This window comes from Aspergillus welwitschiae (genome assembly GCF_003344945.1).
Source record: "Aspergillus welwitschiae strain CBS 139.54b unplaced genomic scaffold BDQ94scaffold_17, whole genome shotgun sequence".
NCBI lineage: Eukaryota > Fungi > Ascomycota > Eurotiomycetes > Eurotiales > Aspergillaceae > Aspergillus > Aspergillus welwitschiae.
This window is the reverse complement of record NW_020798711.1, coordinates 124,928-146,383: the sequence shown is the minus strand read 5'-3', so window position 1 is coordinate 146,383 and position 21,456 is coordinate 124,928. Positions and strand designations below refer to the sequence as shown.

Here is a 21,456-nt window from a genome sequence, read left to right as displayed (position 1 = left end):
GAAGTCTTCCTCTCTATAGCCTGCAAATCATTGACTAGGAACGATGTCTATCGAAGCGGGACCCCCAACATCCATCAACGGCACCGATGTACTCCCCACCAAGCAATGGGCGCGAGTACTCGAAGCCCTCTTCTCAGAATCCCTCTTAGCCAAGGTCTGGTTCGTCGCATCCAAGGCAATGGGTAGTGTGAGTTATCTCGCCGAACTACTATACGTTTCACACAATTCTAAACCAAATAAATTCTACGCAGACAACCCCTCCAACCTTCTACCCCGAATACACCGGCGAAGACAAGACCACATACATCTACCGAACCCTTGACTTCTGGACCTCCGGTTTCTTCCCAGGCTCTTTATATCTCCTCTTAGAACGCAGCACTCTCTTCCGCGACCGGCATCTGAATCCCCAACGACAAGCCGGCGAATCCACCCTCCACCCCCATCCCCTCCAACACGAGCACCTCTGCCGCTGGTGGACAGCAAACCTTCACCAAAACGCCCTTCGCAAGGATACTCACGACCTAGGGTTCATGATCACCCCTTGGGCGATGAAGGCATGGACCCTGCATCGAGACCCAGCGGCCTACAACACTCTCATACTAGCAGCCCACTCCCTCGCCAGTCGCTTTAGTGAATCAACCCAGTGTATCCGTAGCTGGGACCAGTGCATTACCAAGCGCTATGCATACAGAAATTCGTCGCAGGACTTCCTATTCATCATCGACAACATGCTGAACCTGGATTTGCTTTTCTGGGCAGCGAGAGAAACAGGCTGTCGGAGGCTGTATGATATAGCCAGGGCTCATGCGATCACTACACAGAAGCATCATATCCGAGATGACTATACGACATTTCACGTTGTTGACCTGGACCCGGAGACGGGGGAGGTGAAGAAAAAATTCACAAATCAGGGATATAGTGATGATAGCTGCTGGGCACGAGGCCAGGCGTGGGGAATCATGGGGTTCGCGCAGACATTCGAGTGGACAAGAGAGATGAGATTCCTTCGCACTGCTAGAGCACTGGCGGATGTATTTCTTGCGAGATTGCCGGATGATGGCGTCCCATATTGGGATTTTGATGCGCCTGTTACTGACACCTCCCCACGCGATACCTCTGCTGCGATGATCGCTGCCTGTGGGATGTTGTTGCTCTATAAGGCTTACAAGAAGCTGCATGATGTTGAGGCGGCTAACCACTACCTTCGGGCTGCTATGAAGCTGGTTGATTGTACGGTTGTGGGGTATTTGAATCCCCCTATGCGGTTCGAGGCTGGTCCTGCGTCAGAAATCTCCGTGTACGCAGACCAGTGCTCGACGCATCACACTGAGACTCGGAACGGGGCGGAAGTGCTAAGGGTGGTTGGGGATGTTGCTGAAACTATACTGACGGGCGCAACAATCAATAACTATGAGTTTGCTCCGCGAAGGTGGTCGGACCATGGTCTCGTCTATGCTGATTATTATTTCTTGCTGTTTGGAAATATGCTCCTTGAGATGGACTTGGTCGATCCTCATATATAAGGCAGCAAGTGTGGCAGGGAGTAGAAGCATTAAAGAACCCCCTCTGAGGGGCAGGGAAGTAGACATAAAATATAGAGGCTCAACGTTAATGAGAGGAAATATGATCACGCAAGTTCTGTTACTCGTCTAATTGTCGGCTCCCTCGACTATCGAATTGTTGGTCACTCCCCGTGTATTGCCGTAATAACTGATTCTCTGCCCCGGACTAGACGTCATATCGAAGAGATGAGAAATATCCGTCGGCAAGAGACTGGTCATGGAACTCTCCGAATCGTGCTGAGAACCCGATCCGTGGCTTCTCGTACCAAGAGGCGAAGACATAGACTCCGACGGCAATTGCATATTATAGAAAGAGAGCGGGTCGAGACCAGTGGGCGAAAAATCCTGCTGAAAGGCTGGTGGCAGCGGTGGGAAGGCCAGACTGAATGGGTCGAACGTGCAGGAAGTGGACTCCTGCGAAGGGAATGAAGCCAGCTGCAGTGGTCTGCTAAGCGATTCATAATCTGGGAGATCATCCTGGTTTTTTCCCATGGGATCTTTGTACATCTCCTCCTTTGATTCATCTGAATACGCAGTCGTGCGAATATCCAGACTCGGACGAGATGCACTGGTTCGATTCTGCTGGGCTTCGATGAGTCGGGTGGCAAACTTGAATGCCAGGCTCTCCTCTTGCTGGGATTCGCTGGCGTCATGGTGTCTTGTCCACCGCTGCGAGATCTCCATCAGGTTTGCAATTAGGGTGTTGAGTGCGGGTGAAGGCGGTACCCTATTGTACCTAGCGTGTGCGAGGAGTGTGCGGCCGGCGATGAATAGACAAAAAGAAAATTGGGGATTCGTGAAGATGGGAGAAAAGGACAGGAATTGATTAGCAATAGTTGCTATCTCTGAAGCCGCTTCAAGGCACGTATCAGCAGAGGATGCTGATGGGAGCTTAATGGGACAGTTCTGCCAATGCGATGGTGGATAGGCGATGCCCTGATGCAGCAGAATTACCGCCGTATTGTGGGTGATGTGTGCCAGAGTCAGATTGGGGTCCATGACTCTGTGTTCATTTAGGACGCAGGCTTCGCGCCATTTGGGAGGCAAGTGGATTTTCCATCTGCGCGCGTCAGCATCACTGGTGTTTAGACATCCCTTGGGAAGAGATGATACGTACTGAATCAGTCGCAGATCTAGTTCCTTGAATTTGACGAGCCATAATCGTGCCTTGCTGGCATCGTTAATCAGAAAGACGTGGTGGAGATAGAAGTTGGTCACTAAGGCCAGTGACTCAGTAGCCTCGATGATGTAGGCAAATGCGCCGATGGCCTGTTCTTCACAGCCATCCATCGAAGTTGAGTGACTATTAGGCATGGAAGTGTTCTTGAAATCAGAGATGCCGAAATACGGGGTGCAGACCTCCTGTTCCTTTTCCCACAGAGCACCTTCACACGGGAGACGGCGCTTCACATCAGCATTCCTCAGACTGATCTTCCAGCCTGTCGAGACACTGCAGAAGCGGTCCATGAGAAAGACTGCCCAGAATACACGGCGACGCTCTTCTGCTTCACTCCATGACCGAGATGGTGTGAGAAAAACCATGCGCCTGATCAGTCTTTCTCCCATGCGCTTGACACGATACAGGTCATCTTCTTCCACGCCAAGCTGAAGCTGCTCCACGGTTCCCGCCATGCTGCCAATGATAGACCATGAGGAGGGCCCACGGCCGCGATTAATCTGTTCGAATGAAATCAGTCTACTTGTTCCCGGATATCCATGGCGTGGGCCTCTTGCTCACTGTCTCAAATGCGACGATCACTAGCGCCTGGAGATTCTCAACGGAGAAGGTTTCAGTGCTTTGCAATATTACCTCTTGCCGACTTTTCTTGGCGATCTCTTTTAAGTTCAACGTATCGCCATTTGGGCCATTTTGTGAAAAGCGGGCACAGACAGAGATGATGGCATGTAAGATGCAATTGATATGCCCTCGTTCCTCCGGCGATCGCATGCGCTCACGGAATCTCTTAACGTGTAGTATCGGTATCCACGGATGGATGTTGACAAAGTAGAAATCCACCAGTTCGTTCAAGACGATGTCAGGTAAAGAGTTGGCCAAGAAAGGCTCGGGCTCTAGGACAGCCGCATGGGGAGCCACTTCGTCCTCCACACGGGCGCGTTTGGCTGGGAGAGGAAAACAGTCCAGTGGTGCAGAATGGTCGGCGTCTGCCACTGTAAGTAACCTCTTCGCTGCTAAGGGTGGAGGCTCCTGTAATGAAGCCTTCAACTGCTCCCGACGCTCCGTCAGGGTCGTGGCTGCCGTGGTTCCCTTGTCCAGGGATCGCGGGGGCTCAGTATTCGGGAATAAAGCCTTCCACATCTGCTGCCAGAGCATCTCCTGACCCAAAAACATATTCTCCAGCGTCTCGACGCGCCGATAGAGCTGGTCGACCGCCCCAGCTCGGAGACCGGGCTTCGTCCGTCGATCATCGTAGACGCAAAGAACATCCGATCGCATACATTGCGAACACGGCTGCGCTCGATTGCACTTGGCTTTTTTCTTGCGACAGAACTGACAGGCTGGAATTTCCTCCTCTCCTTTGGTGGTTGTCTCTGGCAAGTCTCCTACGTTGGCGTTGGCTGTTGCGGGATGGGATTTGGGGGGCATCGGGTAGGCAGAGTTGAGATTATTGAGAGTTTTACCATGTGAACATTGTCTCCAGGAAGGAGATGTCTGACATACAGAGCCAGGCATGCACAAAGACCGACGCCCCATGGGGGAATTGTCTTCCCCGCAATCCGCACTTGTCATGCCACTCCTGGCACATCCTCTGCACCGTTGAGTTCGTAGACATGGAGACATACGCTGCGCCAATCAGCTTCCTGTCGGCGGGCGGGGTAATTACCGGCGAGTGTCCGACACCGGAGATTTTCCCAAAATGACTTAGCAAGTGGTTCGATATGCTTAATTGAAAGTCGAATAGGCAACGGATCGACATAATTAGATAGATATTGGCCAGGAACTTCCGCTTGTGAGTCCACGCAGCGGCTCGTCGCTACTATTAAGTCTTCATTAAGATTTGGGGCGCGCTCGCCCTAACCGTACAGAAAATGTCCTTCACCATCGCGCTTATAGATTCTCGAATAGCACCAGATTCTTATTAGACTATTGTTTCCGTTCTCTTAAAATTCTAGGGTTTGGTTCTACCGATGTGTACAGGAAATAGGAGAAAGTATCTCCTGCGGAGTGCAAGACAGACCCACCTGCAGTTAATATCCAGGGTCCATGTCTTCAGGGAAGGATCGGCGGCGAACTTACGTATGCGCAGGAGCACTAGACTTTCTCCGCGTGAGAGAGTGCGTCATGAAAAACCTGCAATTCATTTGATCATGAGTACTTTATCCCTATCTACGGAGCCCAGGCAGGGTAGTTAATGTGTGGCGGACGAAAAGGGAGGCAGTTGTCGAACCCTAGTGCACGGGATCCAGTGAGCCACGCAACCCGTCGACCCACCAATCAGTCCACCTGTCAGAGACAAGTAAGAACCAAAATTTAGCATCAACTTAACATTTCAGGGGCCAGCAAAAGAAGCTTGGGCTACCAGTTACCAACATGCCACTCCCTCGACACGAGGGTTGTGGAATAAACTGTTGCCACTATCAGCCGAGACTGCAGGGACATGAGATGGAACATCCTCACCTCCGTCACCCCCGATTGATATGTTCGCGGAAGCGTTACGCGCTAAACAATGAGGACGGAGCTTGGCATATGCCGGTATTTTTCCTTCCAACTACTTCCATATTGGGCGTTTGGCACAAGCAATGTGAACGAATTTCCTATAGAAAGATCACAATGGGGTGTAGTGTTATATCTCTGCTCAAAGGCTCATGCTTTCCACCTAATTTAACAATTGTGGTTACTGGGATTTGCCGTCCTCAGACTTGTCTTATTTGGGAATACGGCGGGCAATTAGAAAACAATCGAGCGTAATTTCAGCCTTGATGCATAATGAAGCCTACTTTATATTCAATATGTCTATTTATCTACTTTGTGGGTTTGCAGAAAGTTACAGACTCTTCCAGCGAATATAATAAGAACATATGTTATGAAGATGAAGGTTGACAGTTGAAAGCACACTATGTCTCAGATTTTCATGTCTTCACTTTGAAAACAAGAGTTTGATAAGACCCCAAACTCCCATTGAACTTACTAAGATCCTGCAAAGTCTGCCCCGACCAAAGTTCAATGACCTTCTGAGGTGAGCCAAGTCCCAAACTGGCAAAGCTCAGAGACACAGTTTGCGGATAGCTTTTCTCATTCAGCAGCAGAACAACATATCCGTCCTCAACCTTCCCAGCCCATACCTGGAAGAGACCTTCTTTGCTATGTGCTTCGCGATATGTCACAGGCTCTCCAAGCGCGTCCTGGTTGATGGAAATAATCGCCTCATTTGTGAGGACCGCTAAACTGTCATTGGAAAGCTTGCTGGGATCAGCACCAATGATCAAGGGAGACTTCAGCGCCGCCCAGAATGCAAAGTGCGTCTGCTGCTGGTTGAGTGTGAAATTTGCATTTCCGACTTCTAGCATGTCCATATCCAACCAATGACCTGGCGTCTGATATTGGCTGATTTCTTTCATTTTGTTGATGATGGTCAGTACTGAGCAACCGGCATACCCAGTATTGAGACAGTAGGCGGTCTTGCACTGGCACTCAGTTTCGTTGGTGAAGCTTGTTGTAATGTCGCCAGACATTCTGTATGAGTGACCGATATCTGCAGGCAGGTGGGATGAGTATCTTAAGGTAGAAGATTGGTTGGTTTGCAGGGTGTATCTCACCTCCTCCCCAGTGCCAGGGAAACTGATAACCCCATCCACACACGGAATAGACGATATCTCGACCCGAAAGCGCGAGAGCATACTTCATTGCCCCAAAGCGGATCTGAGGGGCCTCCGTCATAGACTGAAATCCGCCACAATTGTCGTACTTGAGGTAGTCCACGCCCCAGCTAGCGAACGTTTGAGCGTCTCGCTCTTCGTATCCCCAACTTCCCGGTCTCCACGCACAGGTGTAGTGACCACTATCTCCGTAAAGGCCTAGTTTTAGGCCTCTAATATGCACCTCTTCGGCCAGTGCCTTAATACCCTGAGGAAAGGATGTTGCATTGGCTTGAAGATACCCGTCGGACGTGCGATTGTAACTTGCCCATCCATCATCAAGCAGCACGTACTCGTAGCCCGCCTCTTTCAGCCCAAGCGTATCGAACAGCGAAATAACTTCCTGAACTATCGTATAGTTGACCGTTGCTTTGAATGCGTTCCATGAGTTCCAGCCCATCTGAGGTTTTTGTGCGAGACTTGTGCCTCCCATCACAAGATGGACAAAAGGTAAAATTGTCGCTGTCACTAAGGTGAATGATGATAGCTGAGATTTGTGTTTCATCATGTTGCTGGGTTTGCCCAAGGGTACGTGATGTGCAGTAACCGGGAAGCCATTTTTGGGGTAGTTATAAAAGATCAACTGCAGCAGATCTTTTCTATGCAACCTCCGGAGCTTGTCCGGATTCCCCACCGGAGTGAAGGGGCTAGGTAGAGTAAAGATACTAGCTAGTAAGGCTGCAGCCTTTAAGCCGAGTGGTATAATCTCATTGGCCAGGTCAGGTGGATGAAGTTGCGGAGACGCTCCGGGAGATCCAGCGGCCAAACTAGTGACCCTGAACAAACTGCATCATGAAGCCTCTGGATTATCTCTTTATCTGACCAGAACTCGCGTTTTGAAGTTGTTACCTCAACATATCCAGATAACGGGACTCACAATATGATATTCTCATTCGCTCCAATCATAGGACTCCTTTCTTTGATTAGTCCGGTGATAGCCACAACTGATCCTCTGAACTACCGAAACATCCCCGGCTATGTCGCCTCCAGCTCCTCGAATGTGACGACTCTTCTGGATTTCATCAAATCTCGGTCGGACTTGAGCATCCTGTCTGAGAAAATCGATGAACTTGGCGGATTTACACAAGCGTTTAACACCGATCCGAATTGGAAATTTACGTTCTTTGCACCGAACAACGATGCCTTTGAATTATATACCGGGGCATACTTTGATAGTTTCGAGCCGACTCCGTATGTACAGATCAATCTTTCTGATCTTGTATCACTGTTGCTGATCCCGAATAGGAAAGGGAAATGGTGGCTGGGAAACACCATCATACACCACTATGTGCCTAACTCTGAGCTCACATCGAGTAGTTTCAATGAGACTTTGCAGCGTTTTCAGGTGGGAATACCCGTCTGGTTACAATGTAATCGACTGATGTCTAGTTTAGACTGCCACCTACCTCTTCGTGGGATCGCAAGTGCAGGATGGTGCGATTGTTCTTAATCAAGTGGTAAATGTGGTGGAATCAGATATCCCGGTTACTAGTGTACGAACTCGTCCCTTCCTTGCAATACCATTGAATGATCTTCTCCTAATGATACTGTACATAGGGCGTGGTGCACATCATCGATCGGGTTCTAGACCCATCAGCACAGATCTTCGAACCCGACCTTCCACGGCTGTCACAAACATTCATTGCAGGGAGTTGCTCGAATCCTGAGCTCTCATATTGTTGACTTCAGTCAGCCACTGCAAATAGGCCAGGCTTGTCCTGAGTTACTTGTCATTATAAGAATGTCATATTGTGTTGTGGACCCTGCCAAGAGAAACTAAGTAGTCAGACAGATATAGACTAACTAACTAATCAAGTCTCACCAAGTGTTGGTTTCATTCACGGGAATCGTATCCCTGTAGATCAAATCCTCAAGTTAAAACCTACCAAATCAATCACCATGATTCCCACGAGTCATTGGCATCATCCATCCACTTGGACCCATCAATACCAGGCGCCTATCAATACACCATGGAACAAAGGAATAGGTCGTACAGACAGCAGGCAACAGTCAAGGCCAATCCTGCCACGTTGTCTGTTTATTTTCCACGCCAGTATTTAAAGCAGCAGCAGATTTCGCCCTAGGGCCGCCACACAATCAGACTACTACTAGTAAAACCAACTAAAATCTACATACTCTCTCTTCTCCCACCTTCACCCTCAGCAAAACAATACCTTTATTGTCACCCAAACCTCGAACAAAGACACCCCAAAATGAGACTCCTTACCTACCTCCTTCTCACCATCTACGCCACCACCGCCGTATCCACCGACCTCAGTGTCGAAGAAGAGTGCGGCTCCCTCGGAGTAATGAAAGTCGACCCAGCCGATCTTCCCGAAGGAGTCACTCTCGCGGATGTGCGCAAGTGCGCAGACCATCCGCTGGGACATCTGCCGCACCCCGGGGCTGCTACAGGTGGTGTGTTGCAACGTATTCTGCCTGGTTGGATGTTTTGAAAGGGGTGTTATTCCCTGCATCATGCCTTGGCTTAAATATGGCCAAGGTGTAGTAGCTGAGAACAATATGTGCGTTGGGAAGGGGGAAATTTGAGACTTTTCTATGGGCATTTTTGTGTGATTGGAAGGAGGATGAAGCTTTTGTTTGGGCGGCTGTACATCTGCCAAAAGCTGGAAGAACAAGAGCTGTTACTTGGGCGATACTGGAGTGGAAATCCTACTATTATTTCAGCATTTCCTGTTAGATTGGTGCCTGTATACCTGCCCACTCTGCCATAATGTATGCCCACAGAACCATTATTTCTTGAAGATTGCGAGTAATATTTAGAGCCCGCAGTGTACCGCCGATTCCAAACCCAACCAACTCTCGGATTTTGGCATGGTATATGCTCTTCTCACCGCGCAAATGCTATAAGCCCTACGGTCGTAGTCGATCCCCCATAAACGCCTCCGCCGGCCAGCCCTGCAACGTCGTCCCATCCTCAACATGATCCCCCGACAGCACCAACGTATGCTCAAGCAGACATGCATCCTCCCCCATCGATGCCCCCGATAGCAACCGCGATCCCGTGCGCATCACACTCCGATCGCCCACCCGCAGCGGATGCAGCTCGAACTCCCCTCTAGTATTGAGATGGCATACCAGGCTGGCATCATCCACCGTCACCCGATCCCCCAGCGTCACCAAGTCCGGCTCGGTGAGAAATATGTGCGGTTCCCCGTTGGCGCTTAACGCACAATCAGACCCGATCTTGGCCCCCATCGCCCGATAGAACCAGCTCAGGTACGCTGTCCCGCTGATTAACGACAGGATCCCCCTCCCGCCAAAAGACTCCTCGATGAGGATATCGATGGTGCGCTGGATCTGCCAGCGCTGGCAATAGCTGCTGCGGTCATAAGGGTAGGAACCTTCCCGCCGCTGTCCGAGGAGCATCCACTTGCTGGCGATAACAATCCCTAAAGATAAGATACCTTGCGCTAGAGTGACTGCCACCATAATTGCGGCCAGCACACCGTACACGGCAAACGGACGCCACCATCGCATCTCAAACGCCATTAGTTCTATTGGGAGCAGACGGCTCAGCACCAGTAATGCTGCCAGCGGCGTCACCATGGGGTATACGGCAGTGAAGGCAACCATGCAGGTAGAGTATCCGATGATAGGCCCCTGGCCCAGCACGTGGTAGTTAGCCTTCCCAAGGTACAGTGCTCGCCCAAATGGCCTTGTCGTGTCACGCTCCCCGTCTTCGGAATCTTTAGTACCTTCCCCCTTCCCCTTGAGTTGAGGGAAGCGGACTGCATCACCATGCCTGCTGCCAGTCCAGACGCTGTCGTCCGGATAGGAGCCGTTCCGCCGCAGCAATGCGCCCGATCCCACCATCGTGCGCGTCCCAATGGTTACCCCCGGAAGCACCACAGATCGGTCCCCCAGCATAGCCCCATCTTTGATAACAATGGGGTCTTTGCCCACCCCGTCCACTGTGACCAAGCACGACCGGGACCCAAATACCACATCGTTCCCGATATCCACCAGGTCATAATCCGGGATCAGTTTCAACTCCGTACGGGGCCAGTATACGCGACTCCCCACACGCCCGCCCAGCATTCGCACTGCCATAGAGACCAGCTCGTAGTGCGGCCCCACCAGCTGCGCAAGGCGCGAGATGTCCCCCTGCGGAATGATCGCACTGAGGGCCGCGTATCGCACCTTCTGAGCTGGACGCAGTGTGTTCATAGGGCCTCGCGAGGGTCGGCCACAAGATACATCCAAGCCACGCTTCACAGCGAGCACCGCCAGAAACCATGCAAGGGGTCCCGCCACAGCAGAGTAGAGCCGCATGAGAAGAAAGTAGCCGATCCGGGTCCGGCTGGTAAGCCAGAAGATGGTGTGTTTCAGCCGGTCGTCCGCGACGGTCGGATAGCGACTCACGATGGGGAGCAGTCCTGCGATTCGCGGCAGTTCTGACACGAAGTGGACAAAGATCTGCAGCCACCCCACGACTAAGATCTGCCAGACCCAGTGGGTCTCCAGAGACCGGGCAGAAGATTGGTCGCGGTTGGACTCGTCGGCATCGTCGACTTCCCAGGTGGACGAATTGGCGCCGATACACGTATTGGGAGGCAGCGTGGTCCCAGGCACAACAGTCGATCGGAGGCCCACATATGAGCTGGCCCCAATGGAGATGGGCTGGAGCAGCATCGAGGTATTGCGCTCACTCGCGAACGGACGGCAGATACAGTTCTCCAGCACCACACCGTCGCCAATGTGTAGGAGATCATACTCCCCAAGAGCCGTGTTCTCGTCAATAGAGACATTTCGTCCAATACGTGCCCCCAGGGCTCGGTAGTACCAGATCCGGCTCTGGTCATAGCAGTCGAAGACACCCTGCCGTCTTTCATGAGCTTATCATCCGAAGAACTGCGCAAATGCCCAGAGAGAGGGCCATAGTTCAGCACATACCTTGCCACACACTTGGAGCGCCTTCTGTGCCAGCCACCACCGCATATGGTACGGCCCCCACATCGGATACATTCCTGCGTGATATCGACCAACAAGCAGCCATTTCAGTGCGACCCCTATCAAGGGCGAAACTATTGCCATCAGCAGTTGAACAGCTAGTTGGATGAGGATGAGGCCAAGCAACCGTCCGAAAAGATTCGGGCGCAGCGGAAACCGGGTCGATATTTCAGATAGTAGATAAACCAGCAATGTCCAACGCAGGGCCTGAAGCATTGGGTAAAGGATGACGGAGGGAACCAGATTCAGAAATAGCACCCAAGGCCGGGTGGAGCTGTACGTCTCTCGACAGCCTGGAAGCTCGTGCTTTTCAATTTTACGTGTCTCGGATTCAGCAATTGCCGCCTCGATGGTGGCCGTGATAGCGCCCACGGTACTGTGCTGGAAAAGAACATCCCCTGCCACAGGCACCCGGAACTCCTGCCGGATCTTGGAGATAAGCTGGCCCGCGCCCATACTATCCCCACCTGACTCAAAGAAGTCGGTCGCGGGCGTCATATCTTCTGGGGCACGCCTGAGTGCCGTCGCGAAGAGATTAGATACTCGCTGCTGCATGGGTGACGTGGCCGTTGGATGCATTGCAGCCAGCTTGGCTTGCACAAGCGCCTCGTCGATTAGCCCATGCGTGTTCCGCGGAATAGGCCCATCCAGCACATCCAATCTACTGGGGATTAGATACCCGTGCATAAGATCTGGGAGGCGGGCGATGATCTCCTCGGTCGAGGCTTCACCTGTCCCATTCCTGAAGATGATCGCTCGCGGGTATCCGTCCGCATGGACTTGTACAATAATGTCTGACAGGCCGGACACCTGTGTGAGACATCCCTCCACCAGACGGAAATTAATCGCACATCGTGTTTGAGCGATGGGCACGGTGACAGGCGTGTCTACCGGTGGACACCGCGCCTCGTAGTGCCGCTCGGCCGCGGGAACGTGGTCGGTCAATATCCCCAGCCTCAGGCGCTGGCTTAAGCCAATGCGACGCAATTTGTTTTGTGACTTAGGAAGGTCATCCATGTAAACCAAGAGGACGGGCCATTTAGGTTGATGCAGGCGCTCCTTGAGGGCCTGGTGCATTTGACGCAGATCTGGCCTTGTGCGACCTGCTGGGGTTACAATTGCCACGCCGACGACCTCTTCAAGAAGGTCATGGGGAGTCGGAAATGCTAGAGCTTCCTTAATACGGCCAAATATATTGGATAAAGGGTCTCGGGCAGCCGACATGATGGCGTCCTCAACCTCAACGGGTGAGATGGTTTCCCCTCCGCGATTGATGACTTCTTTCGTCCGCCCTGTGATATAGAGCCAGCCCTCCTCGTCGACTAATCCGAGATCACCTGTGTCAAACCACCCTGCTGGGGTGAATGAGCTTCGGTCCAGCCCACTTGCGGCCAGGTAACCCGGAAATACGGGCAAGCCTCGCACACAGATCCGACCCACCGAGCCAGTAGGGGCACGCTGCTGCGTATACTGAGTATTAAAAATCGCTACCTCTGGCCCCACGGCAACTCCTGAACTCCCAGGCCGACTGAAACCGCCGGTCTTAGGCGGTGCAGTGATGGGTACACATTCAGTCATTCCATAGCTGAGTGACAATGAGCATCGAAATATGTCTTGGAGCTGCTGTGCAAGGTTCGAGGGCAATGCTGCCGCCCCGTTACAGATAAATGTAATGGTGCTTTTTCTAACGGCAACAGCTCGATGCACAGCTTCGGCTACTATCATTTCATGCATTGTCGGTGCAGCGTAGTACCACGTTGGGCGATGTTCTTCCACTACATCCCAGAAGAGGTTCGAATCAAACTGAGAGCAACAGATCGTCATGCCCCCTGCCACAAGGGGAGCCCACAAGCTGCGCATCATACCGCCACTTCTTCTGTTAGCGCATACTTTTCCGTATCAACAGTGTAGTAACGAAGGAACCCGTACACATGATGGAGCGGCATCATATTCAGACAGCGAGATCCAGGACCCAGCTCCAAACTGTCCATGATGAATGTTGCACTGACCAGAAGATTGAACATGGTGATTGGAACCAGCTTCTTGGTACCACTAGTTCCACTCGTGGCCAAAATAATGGCCAGATCATCTGGGCCATTGGGAGGGTTCCGGGCTCCACGCGGTATAGTGGAATAGTTTGCGCAAGTAACGCTGAATGTCAAGTCATCCTGTGGTTGAACTGTGAAGACGAGTAACTCTGCCCTTGTATGCAGCCGTTTCATATCAGAATCAAGTATGAGAACTGCATCTGCCCCTACCGCGTCAAGATCTCTCATTAGTTCCTCAGGGGCTGCTGTAGTTGCCATCGGCACCAGGGTATAGCGGTTGGCTACTGCAAGCAAGGCCAGGGCCATGAGGGGACCGTTGGGAAGAACCACCGCCACCCGTGGCTTCCCACAACTTGAGTCTGGGAGCTTGAGATCGAAATTTACTATGAACTCCCGCACCTTTTTGTGTGATATGACGAGACCTGACCGGGGGTCCAGAAGAGCTGGCTCCCGAGATTCACATGAGATGAAGTCTGTAATATGGGGCATAGCCGCCTTCACCCGCTGCTGAGCGTGATCGAGTGTCATCGTCCAGACCGAAGAGCTGCCATCCTTGGCTGCCTCTGGCAATTCTTTCCAGTGCGTTTGGTAGCGTCGCAACAGATCCTGGAATTGGCGCGGTCCATTTCTCCCATATAACGGCGCTGTGAGTTGGAGGAATGCGAGTTCAGACGATGCTTGATGCATATCCTGTATGTCATTCTGTACTGTGCTACTGTTATGCTATTAGTATATGTTGCAGTCTGAATGGGAGCTTTACTCAGCGCACCGGCTCACCATCATGACAAGAGCATGGGCAAATCTGGTAAGGGATACTCGTATAAGTGAGGACGAAGAATGGCAAAAGTAGGTGTAATACTTTGAGTATGCGCAGCAACCTGGCAGTACTTCACTTATTTCTGAATGATGACTTGCCCCTCCTGTACACCGCAGACGCTGGCCAACCCCCTCAGTAGAACTGACAGGGTGTGGTGTCATATGCAAGCCACACCGCCGCCATTGCCGTCTACAACATGCGGACTGCTTTCCAATGAGATCTAAGTTGATGCCTCGGATGCAAGGGCATTGTGTTGTGCACCTACTAGATCCTAGGCTGGCAGAAAGCTAAACACGGTTGTAACTTGTGGTTCGTGGACCTTGGTGATTGGTGGATGCCGCCTTGCGTCTACCCTCTGCAGGTCGAATTTCTATGGTCGGGCCACCTTGTATTGGAGGCAATGAGCTTCTTCGTATTCCCCGGAAATGGGTACCGAGGGAATCCATTGATTCGGTAATATGACAGTCTCTGTACGCATCGACAGCCGGAATAAATGTATCTTTTCGATGATCACTGCGTTGTTCCACCCTGCGCTCTGCGTTGGCATGACCTCGCTTATGCTCAGTCTTCCAGTTGGGGGAGACAGTCACCATTAATCTAAGAAATGGCTTCACTAACTTTTCTTGAAGATTTCTTGCCCATATTTCACTAGAAGGTAGAATACCCCAGCGGAAGTCCCGGAAGAGTCGTCAAAATCCGGTTACCACGTTCGCTGTCTCTTTTATGCCTGTTCCAGGCGAGTTGAGATCTAGTTGCAAGGCCAGAAAGGACCCAAAATACATCTCAGAATCCTACTAAAGCGCTGTGGAAGGCATGGCTATATGTTGTTGATAATTTGTCTATTGCCTGGATGGCTTGATTCAGTGTCATCGCTCGTGATACCTCCTCTCAGATCAGAAATGTTGACGTCGATCGCGTACGTAAACGTAAAAGTCTTGTCAGTTGTCCGACTATTGTATCTTCCAGCCCTGTAGACGTACTAGGAGACAAGCAAGCAGGTTATTAAATGTTCTAGGCTGTTGGGTAAGAAGCTTTAAGGCTCTGTTATTTTTTATTTTTTTTTTTTTTTTTTTTGATGCATGTTTAAGGATGTGTGGCCGTGTATCCAGGCGAACAGCTCATCTCTCCGACAATGTAAGAAACAGGATCGAAGGTATTGCTTGCTTGTCGACACAAATCGTCATCCCACCCCCCAAAATTCTCCCAATATGCTCGCTTTTTCTTTGTTGTGTTCTCTCTTTTTTCTGTTGCAGATAACTATAGAATTGCTCAAGGAAAGGTGTCGAGTCTGAGTAGCGCATTCAAACCGGGGGGGTTCTGATTAAAGAGTCATCCAAAGGGAGGGAACTACTATTGAGAGAGTCTCGGAAGAGGAAAATGCTGAATTCCAAATGTTTGAAACAGCTACTGTCAGAAGATAATCGGAAAGATGTTTTTATGAGCTGCATGGCACAGTAAAAGTGTAAGACACATCTTCTAAGCAACGCTATTATAATAGTTGTACTGCATCGGTATTGCTGCCTGAAGATAGCACTCTAGAAGCAACACTATCTGAAATGACAGGACAAAAATAAGTAAACGGCAAAAAGCTTGCACTCAGTCTAAGTACATCTGAGTCCATCTTAGCTTCGCCCGAAGGCTACTAATCACCAGCCCTACGTAGAAGGGTAGACTCATCACCGGTGGGCGCCCCCAAACTCTACCAACCGCTCAATCAGAGGTTATTTCCCAAGCCAACGAAATGTTCACGCAGCTACCACTGTGCTTCATTTCCATACCACATCCGATCTCCCCGTTCCCCTGGGTCCTCAAGACGAATGCCTTCCCCAAGGGCACCTTGATTCTCCCAGAAGTCGAGTTCGATTGGTGGATGTGAATGGATCGGCAGCAAAGCTGGAGGCGGCGAACGAATCGCTGCCAGCCGCTGGATTACAGAGGCGCCCGGTTGATTAGGCCTGGCGTCCTGTCGCTTGCGATACCACTTTCGAAGGTTGGGGGCCTCGTTTTTGAGAACGATAGCAAAGCCAATAAGACCTATGACTAGCAAAACCTTATCCAACTCGTCCCAAGCCACTGTTACAAACAATGTCTGAGCAGAGCAGTGGGAACTGGGAGAGAAAAGAAACGGAAGACAACCGACATGGTGGGAGAAAGGCTTTATACCTTTGAAGCAACCCCATTCGTGAAGGAGGATATGGGCCAATTCCCTGAGAAGTAGGCTGTATACGGAAAGCCTATGAAGTAGGATCCTTCTGCGGCAGCGAGAAAGGCAGGATTCCCGGTTGTGAACAAAGAGAGCTCGTGGCAGCGAGCAAGTTATAACGTGGGGCAGCAAGTAGGTAGACTGTGAAGCAGTGAACCAGGCAGAGTGCATGGCCGTGAACAAAGATATTCTGTGGCAGCGAGCAATATATACTGTGCGGCAGCGAGCATATTATGGTGCCATGTGAGCCTAAGGTGCTCTATAGTTAGCAATGAACATGTATTGATTAAGTGAACGGTTTGTTCGTTCCCGTTCTCTCCTGGAAGGTTAATACATTCACGTACCTTTCAGAAGTCACAACCAAGCTCTAATGCGAGCCACAGCCCAGTCATCAGATCAAAATATATTTATGATCATCACATGTTGGCAGAAACGATAGTTCATCTACTATTCTCCTTGCTGAAAGACATTATCCGATAATCAATGTCTTAACTGAGTTTGAAGCTGTACTGCTGCTGTAAATTTGGATGTCTGATAGAGCCATGTTCTCCCAACCACAGCAAACAAGTGCTCATAATGTCTCAACGTCACAACAAGAGGACAATAATCATCCAGTTTCGGCTTTATTTCTACTGGAAGTTGTTAGACCGTAGCAGAGCACTATCAAGAGACTAATCTCGGTCAGCATTAATTGCAGTCCTTTGCTGTGGTAATGTCGACTCACCAGAGCATATCTTCAGACACGAGGTAATCCACAACAGAAGAGCTGGTGGAAGCCACTGTGCTACCTCATCAACTCTCCCATGGCCCTCCCTTTCCAGTCAACATGTCCTATTCCCTTTAGCTCTCGAAATACCCGCATCCTTTGCGGCTCTCCAACCGGGCTTTCATTCTGGTAATAATCATATGTGGTTGATGCTGTTGGTCACTTAAAGCGTCTTCTTGTTCAATATGGATGACTGTCCGTTTTTGAGTTTCTAGACAATTCTGTAACTCCTCTGTAACTCCAGTATGTATATAATTGCTTTTAGAAGTCTGCGGTCTTTTGATAGATCTTAATGCCCGAGCATGTCCACTTCCGTAGAGTACAGCGAATTCCATTCAAAAAGGACACTGTGTAATTTGATAAAAACTCCACACAGAATGCGGCTGCACGATAAAGAGCCACCGTGGCACGAACTTGCCCAGTATATATAACTTGCCAACTGGTGTATGTCCGCAACGAGGATGAGTGAGCAATAACAGAAAGCTCTGTCCTGTTAGGTGCAGGATGGCTGGAAGAAGATATTCGATGTCTCACTAAGTTGAGTTATAATTGTCATTGCTGTGTCGCTCAGGAGCTCTTCTCTTTTGCCGACTGTTTTGTCAAGTGAGGTTAGATCTGTGGGAGGAGGTGTCCCCATTGTGACATGTTTGTAAAAATGTAAAGGATCAACACTCGAGTTCGATGTTGGCGAGTGGTAGGAAGATTCCGAACGACAAGACGGATACCTTTATATATGCCGGAGTACCTGACGTTGACGGGAGGTTTCCAGTCCAGTATAATAGGTAAGACCCAGGTACATATCACCAGATTGGGAGATTCCACGACTTTTTTCAGTGGAGAAAGAAGGGGGCATTTCGGGGGGGAAGAAGGTGGATTAAATATCCCATTTCTGTTTACATAATTTGCCCCAAGGATGAATGTAACTTAATTTTTTTCTACACAGTGACGCCCAGTGCGTTGCGTTGATTAGCGCACAAAAAAATGTGCATTCAATACATTGGAACAGCCTGTCATGGACGAATGTTAATCTTGACCGGCCGTGGTCAACGTAGTCCAGCCGCTTCATATTTTGCTCATCACTTCCTAGTGCTGTTTATCTGTGAACACCTAATATTTCCAACTTCACTTTGGCCATCTTCGATTCATCCGCTTATGTCTTCGTCGCTTCACGCATCCGGCCGTGAAGGCCCAAATGGTTGATCTGAGTCTCAAAGAATTTAATATCATGGAATGCCACATCTTATTCCCCTGATACCATGTCCCTATTCCTTGAGACCCAATAGTTTATCGATTGATTCCAAAGTAATTGGAACGGGTCAGTCAATGAAAATTCCAGCCATTATTTGTACCGCTATAATACTGCAGGTGAAGCTCTTTATTCAATGATCAGATGTAGAATGCTTGGTGAGAGGCTAAGGTTTCTTCGTATTAGCCTCGCTACGCCGACGCAAATGGGAGAATTGCATTTCTATGATAATAGAGTCCAAAGTTCAATGGAATGACAAGAGACAAGTATTCCCGCGTAGGTGAGTAATGCTATTCCTATGACAATTATTGTCAAGTAATCAAAATAATACAACAGAACTGATACAGTCACAGCTAGGTGGTACGTATAAAGACTGATATCGATTAAGATCGCCATCTATCGCCTGACTGGAAGCATCATGCTCTCCAAAAACACTCAAGCAAGTCCATCCTTGGTCGGCAATTGATATTGACGGTATTCATCGGGTTGGAGGGCACCAAACTCTATTTTCTCCGCACTTTGGTTCTTGGCTGCATCCTGGACCCTTTTCGGGTCCATTTCGGGTCCACATCTGCAAAGAATAAAAGTGGCATGTGCTTGGCAATGCTGCCAAGGGAGCATTGACTAGATATTACTGTTGGAATAAAAGAATTAGTCCTTGCCAAGCAATAGCATGACAAGTGCATCAACAGCCGATGGTGTGGCAGTCAATTGCCGCCTTCTATCATTTAATACCAATTACCAGCTCACGTCGTCACCGATGTAGCTACTGCTGGCAATGCCGAGAACACTGGTGAATTCTCCTTGACTCTGTCATGATGAAGGTCCTCTTGGGATTGTCAATACTTTCCCTAATTCAGCATGTATCCTCTAAACCCCCACTTATCCACTCACGTCAAACGGTCCAGCAGAGACCAGCAATGCTGAAGCCCCACCAAACACCTTTTAGGGATATAGTCTCCCTTGACGGACTCTGGAAATTTGCTCTCGGATCCAGCGATAATGAGACGGCGACACCCTGGACAGCCCCATTAGCCACTGATCTGGAGTGTCCCGTTCCAGCCTCTTATAACGACATCTTTGTCGATCGTCAGATCCGTGACCATGTTGGATGGGTTTACTACCAGCGCCAGGCTATTGTCCCCAGAGGCTGGTCACAGCAGCAATATTTCGTGCGGGTTGATGCCGCCACACACAAAGGTCGTATCTATGTAAACGACCATCTAGTCGCCGAGCATGTGGGCGGCTACACACCTTTTGAAGCAGATATCACGGGTCTTGTCTCTGCTGGTGACAGCTTCCGACTGACTATCGCTGTCAATAACGTGCTGACTCACGAGACTATTCCGCCAGGCAGGATAGAAGTAATGGAATACACAGGTAAAAAGACGCAAGTCTACCAGCATGATTTCTTCAATTACGCGGGACTTGCGCGCTCTGTCTCGCTGTATTCTGTTCCGAAGCAGCACATCCAGGATATAAAAGTCGTCACGGACGTGAACGGCACAACCGGGCTGATAAAATACCTTGTCACGGTGTCCAACACGACTACAGAGCGCATCAAGATCGACGTGGTCGATGAGGATGGCAGAACTGTGGCAGAAGCTTCAGGTACCCATGGTAATGTTACAATAGACTCCGTTAGGCTGTGGCAGCCGGGAGATGCATATCTGTACCAATTTCGAGTGAGCATCCTGAGTTTGGACGACAGTATACTCGACACTTATAGTGTTGCGACGGGTGTACGTACAGTCAAAGTCAGCGGGAACAAATTCCTCATCAACGACAAGCCATTCTACTTCACTGGCTTGGGGAAGCACGAGGACAGTAATGTGCGCGGCAAAGGCTATGACGCAGCGTACATGGTGCACGATTTCCAGTTGATGAACTGGATGGGAGCCAACTCATTCCGCACCTCGCACTATCCGTACGCCGAAGAGGTCATGGAATTTGCGGACCGGCACGGAATCGTTGTCATTGACGAGACGCCCGCCGTTGGCCTGGCGTACTCCATTGGGGCTGGAGTTTCTAGCGAAGACAGTCCGCAGACATTTACCCCGGAAGGGATCAACAATAACACCCGCGAAGCTCACAAGCAAGCAATCCGGGAGCTCATTGCTCGGGATAAGAACCACGCCAGTGTTGTCATGTGGTCGATTGCAAATGAGCCTGCATCGCAAGAAGCAGGAGCCCGTGAGTATTTCACGCCACTCGTTGAACTGGCCCACGAACTTGACTCAGATCGGCCCATCTGTTTTGCAAATTACGGAGACGCCACATATGAGGTGGATCGAATCTCAGATATGTTTGACGTCCTCTGCCTCAACCGCTATTTCGGGTGGTATTCGCAAACCGGTGAGATTGAGGAGGCGGAAGCGGCTCTCGAAACGGAGCTATTGGGCTGGGAGGGCAAATACGACAAACCCATCGTCATGACAGAATACGGAGCGGATACATTGGCTGGCCTCCATTCGGTGCTTGGGCTTCCGTGGAGCGAGGAGTTCCAGGTCGAACTGCTCGACATGTACCATCGAGTGTTTGACCGTGTTGCGTCAGTGGTGGGAGAGCACGTTTGGAACTTTGCGGACTTTCAGGCGGTTGTAGGGGTCGGCAGGGTGGACGGGAACAAGAAGGGGGTCTTTACCAGGGATAGGAAACCAAAGGCTGCAGTTCAGACTCTGAGAAGTCGATGGAGTCAATTGTAGGGTGCGGAGTTACGAATATTATTTGAAAGGTAATCATGTGCAGCCAATGTCATGGGGCTTTAGGGGCGGGAAAACCGGTCTTTGCTTTTAGGGTATTCGAATGCGCGACTGCTAGAAGACCTATGGATGGCCCGCTTATCCAGTAACGAGGCCAAGCTTCTTCGCAACTCTCTTCCCATCTCACGGTACGGGCCGGTGTCAATTGTCTACTGGCAATTCCGGCTTTAAATTTACCAGTCAGAGAAAGTGAATTGGGGCCC

General features: G+C 50.3%; 6 protein-coding genes across 6 annotated transcripts; 3 read left to right on the top strand and 3 right to left on the bottom strand.

Moving 5' to 3' along the window:
* Positions 1-43: 43 nt before the first annotated feature.
* On the top strand, positions 44-1,523 carry BDQ94DRAFT_170611 (glycoside hydrolase family 88 protein; the record flags this gene model as incomplete). Its single annotated transcript, XM_026771532.1, has 2 exons — positions 44-187; positions 252-1,523. The coding sequence occupies 2 exons, from the start codon at positions 44-46 to the stop codon at positions 1,521-1,523; spliced, it is 1,416 nt and encodes a 471-aa protein (XP_026625934.1).
* A 161-nt stretch (positions 1,524-1,684) lies between these two features.
* BDQ94DRAFT_178939 (putative C6 transcription factor) lies at positions 1,685-5,193 on the bottom strand (the record flags this gene model as incomplete). The annotated part of the gene is made up of 8 exons (XM_026773249.1): positions 1,685-1,728; positions 1,829-2,622; positions 2,680-3,239; positions 3,301-4,286; positions 4,361-4,522; positions 4,835-4,872; positions 5,014-5,062; positions 5,109-5,193. The coding sequence occupies 8 exons, from the start codon at positions 5,191-5,193 to the stop codon at positions 1,685-1,687; spliced, it is 2,718 nt and encodes a 905-aa protein (XP_026625933.1).
* Positions 5,194-5,651: 458 nt separating this feature from the next.
* On the bottom strand, positions 5,652-6,837 carry BDQ94DRAFT_170609 (glycoside hydrolase family 27 protein; the record flags this gene model as incomplete). The annotated part of the gene is made up of 2 exons (XM_026771531.1): positions 5,652-6,274; positions 6,339-6,837. 2 exons carry the CDS (start codon positions 6,835-6,837, stop codon positions 5,652-5,654), a joined length of 1,122 nt encoding a protein of 373 aa, XP_026625932.1.
* Positions 6,838-7,317: 480 nt separating this feature from the next.
* On the top strand, positions 7,318-8,120 carry BDQ94DRAFT_170608 (uncharacterized protein; the record flags this gene model as incomplete). Its single annotated transcript, XM_026771530.1, has 4 exons — positions 7,318-7,628; positions 7,683-7,782; positions 7,832-7,930; positions 7,995-8,120. 4 exons carry the CDS (start codon positions 7,318-7,320, stop codon positions 8,118-8,120), a joined length of 636 nt encoding a protein of 211 aa, XP_026625931.1.
* A 1,191-nt stretch (positions 8,121-9,311) lies between these two features.
* BDQ94DRAFT_159659 (acetyl-CoA synthetase-like protein) lies at positions 9,312-14,146 on the bottom strand (the record flags this gene model as incomplete). The annotated part of the gene is made up of 3 exons (XM_026769101.1): positions 9,312-11,279; positions 11,355-13,281; positions 13,341-14,146. 3 exons carry the CDS (start codon positions 14,144-14,146, stop codon positions 9,312-9,314), a joined length of 4,701 nt encoding a protein of 1,566 aa, XP_026625930.1.
* A 5,160-nt stretch (positions 14,147-19,306) lies between these two features.
* BDQ94DRAFT_159658 (glycoside hydrolase superfamily) lies at positions 19,307-21,196 on the top strand (the record flags this gene model as incomplete). Its single annotated transcript, XM_026769100.1, has 1 exon — positions 19,307-21,196. One exon carries the CDS (start codon positions 19,307-19,309, stop codon positions 21,194-21,196), a length of 1,890 nt encoding a protein of 629 aa, XP_026625929.1.
* Between the last annotated feature and the right edge of the window lie 260 nt (positions 21,197-21,456).